Source organism: Cyprinodon variegatus, unplaced genomic scaffold (assembly GCF_000732505.1).
Source record: "Cyprinodon variegatus isolate N-32 unplaced genomic scaffold, C_variegatus-1.0 Scaffold888, whole genome shotgun sequence".
NCBI lineage: Eukaryota > Metazoa > Chordata > Actinopteri > Cyprinodontiformes > Cyprinodontidae > Cyprinodon > Cyprinodon variegatus.
Window position 1 is genome coordinate 264,832 of NW_015151341.1, and position 3,218 is coordinate 268,049.

Below are 3,218 nucleotides of genomic sequence, written 5' to 3' on the forward strand. Positions count from 1 at the left end.
ATTATTTTTAGCTTCAGTTTGTTCTGTTGCATTCTTCCCATTGAACACAAGGAGCCATTATGCATTTTGGTTTTCTGCTGCAGGATGTTTTTTATAAAGTGTATTCTTCTGATTTCAAATCATTTTATAACATGCAGGCTTAGTATCAAATATTGCAGACTTATAATAATTAGGCAGTTTAACAAAAAAAATCTACAAAATATATACTTTATATGTGCAATATGTACAAAGCTGATTAAACTGGATACATGTGATCCATTTCCAGACTAAATTAGCAGTGGTTTGTTGAATCCACATTACGTTGAATTGTTTAGAATTAGGAAATTGCAAAGGACGACCCAAACTTCCTGCTTTAGAGCACCAGCTGAAGCAGTAAGGATCACAGCTTAAATGAGGAAGTTAAAGTCTCAATAATTACAGGAAGTAGAAAGATAGTGGTTTAAAAGCTCAAGTTGACAGAGTCACTCAGGAAGCAGAGAGAGACGATGAAGCAGAGAGGAACCATGGAGGAATCTAGGTTGAGAGAAATGTTTTTATTTTTCATCCTGATTCTGCAGTTCACAGGTGAGGTTCTGAACCACTATTCTTTATCTGGTTCTCTTCATTTCAGCATTAACAAAACTTCTTAATTGATCAGTAATGTCAAATGTGTAGATTAGATCTTGATTTAAGTTCCTGTTGAGAATGTCATTGTAAGAATTCAAACATTGAATCAATTAATAACCTTCTATAACATACTGACAGGAATATTTTTGCTTTAGTGTCCTTAGGAGCTGTAGTCACATATGCAGATCTCTTCATCATTGTCAGAGCTGGAGAGGATGTCACTTTGTCTCCTGAAAATGTGGCTCACAATAATTGTCACACCAACACCTGGTCCTACAGCAACTCTGATAGAAAAACTGTAGAGTTGGTTAATCATGGACAGATTAAAAATACCAGATCAGACAGACTGAGTCTTTCTGCAAACTGTTCTCTGGTTTTAAAGAAAGTCAGAGCTGAGGATGTTGGTGTGTACAACTGCAGACAGCAATTCCCAGGAACAATTTCAGTTTCTGATGCCGCCGTCCATCTTTATCTTGTTCAGTGTAAGTATTATACAATGTTTTCATCTTCAACTTTAAGAAATATCAACCTGCTTACAGCAGAATCAAAACGATTTCAACAACTGAAGGAACCATAATTTCTCTGCTTTTCTCCTCAAAATCAATTTCAGTTACAGAACGACATACCCTGAGCATGGTGTCATTAAGCTGTTCTTTATTGACAAATGAAGTGTGTAAACACAGAGTGAAGTGGTTGTTTGATGGTAACTATGTGACTAACACAAGCCAAGAGTCGTCCTCTTCCTGCTCTGCTGTGATCCCCCTCCAGAGGTCTCATTACATTTACACATCAAGGTTTAACTTTCTCAGCTGTGAAGTGAAGACAGAAGATGGTAAAGTTAATACTTTTACCTTCAACTCTCATCCAACAGGTGAGAAAATCAAGGAGTGCAATGAGTTTGCAATCGCTTGTCCTACAAACTAATAATTATCTTAAATCTGGAAAAACAGAGATATACATGGATTAAATTATTTGTAATGAGTTGAGTTTTGTTATTTTTTCAAAGGTCAAGATGAACCAATAACTGAATCTGCCTTTGCTCATTGTGAAAACCCAGTCACACCAGGTAAAACGCTGTCTAATTCTGCATTCTGTGATGTTCCACCAGTTTCTAGTTTCTCTCCTTTGTATCTGCACAGAACATGCATCAGACTGGTGGAGGTTCCTCGCTGGCTCTCTTGGTTTAGTTGCTCTGATAGCAGCCGTCATCATCATAGTTTGGACCAAAACTGAAGGTGAGTCTTCAAGGTTCCTTGTAAAACTTAAAAAAATATAAAGTATCCATTTCATCCCTATTGGGCATCAGAAACGGTGCTATGTTCACTGAGAGGTCATCCTTTGGATGCAACCAAATGCAGGTAAAACTCAACTTTTTATTCTGAAAAAAAAATAAAGCAATTTGGAGGTGATTATTACGATTTATAAACATTATTTTTTAACATTACTATAAATATAGTACAATATGAGACGATCTCCTTTTATGGAGATAAATTATCAAATTGAATTTAATTATTTTCATAAGCTGTGATGTTGTTATGAATATTTTCCCATAATAATTAGCTCAGGCGTCTTACCTGCATTGATTAATTTAACAATTGCAGTGTCACATTAAATGCTGGATGAATATTGACTTGACTAGGTTATTGAATACTGACTACAAAGTCAATTCTGCACGAATTGGGCTTCTCCTACCTTGGTGTTGACCATCTAAGAGAGGTACGCTCTGAAAATGCCTCTTCCAACTGTTGTGTTCAGTCACATGCAGTACAGATGGCTAGGTTAGCCATGGTGGAGTAAACCAGTCAGTCCAAACTATCTGACACCCCGGGTGATGTCCAGGGGGGGAATATGAGGGTATGAGGGTCAGGATGACTGTCACCCAACAACCTACACAAGTGCTAGTGCTTGACCAGGAACTCGGCACCTTGGTTGCATAATTGTGACTGTGGAACCCTTGAAGAATCCAGGGAGCTTTTTCCAGGTATTTTGTTGTCCCAAAGAAGATGTGGGGCTTGGTTTGAATTTGGATCTCAGGAGCTTGAATGTGTCTCAGATATCAAGCCCTCAGGTCCACATTTTGCAAGCCTCTGGGGGGGCCTACATCTGAGGCCCATATGATGTGCTTGGAGATTTCCATAGCGTGATGATAAAGAATCATGTTGATAACCGGTACATCAAGTTTGACTTTGTTGTTATGATTTTTGCAACCTTTGAATGACCAAGGATGATCAGCTTGAATCACTGCCTTTGACACTCAGCCATTTTCATAGAACCATCTGATTTGTTCTATAAGATAAAATAACTTTACTTTCCTTTCTTAGGGAGAAAAACTCAACTGGATGAAAACCCTGTGAGTTTTTTTTTTTATAATTATTAAATATGAAGAGTTTGTTTTCAGTCTGTTCTTTGAAGAGAAAACTAAATTTAACCTAATTAGCTTTATTTGCCAGAGAAGGAAGGGCAATGTAAGAAAAAAATAGTGTTCAAAAACAAAAGTCTTGCCTTAGAGTAATTACCTATGAAAACATGTCAAAAGATGGTCATGTCAATCCAGTGGGAGGGATCAAAGCCACCTTTTGTCCCCCCTAATTTTTTGTTAGACCTAAAGTATA

At 37.3% G+C, this 3,218-nt stretch overlaps 1 protein-coding gene across 1 annotated transcript; it reads left to right on the forward strand.

Annotated features, from left to right (window-relative positions):
• Positions 1-485: 485 nt before the first annotated feature.
• On the forward strand, positions 486-1,841 carry LOC107099604 (the record flags this gene model as incomplete). The annotated part of the gene is made up of 5 exons (XM_015397809.1): positions 486-564; positions 762-1,088; positions 1,217-1,477; positions 1,613-1,672; positions 1,746-1,841. Coding segments are annotated over exons 1-5 (823 nt in total), but the record flags the coding sequence as incomplete, so codon positions are not given.
• Between the last annotated feature and the right edge of the window lie 1,377 nt (positions 1,842-3,218).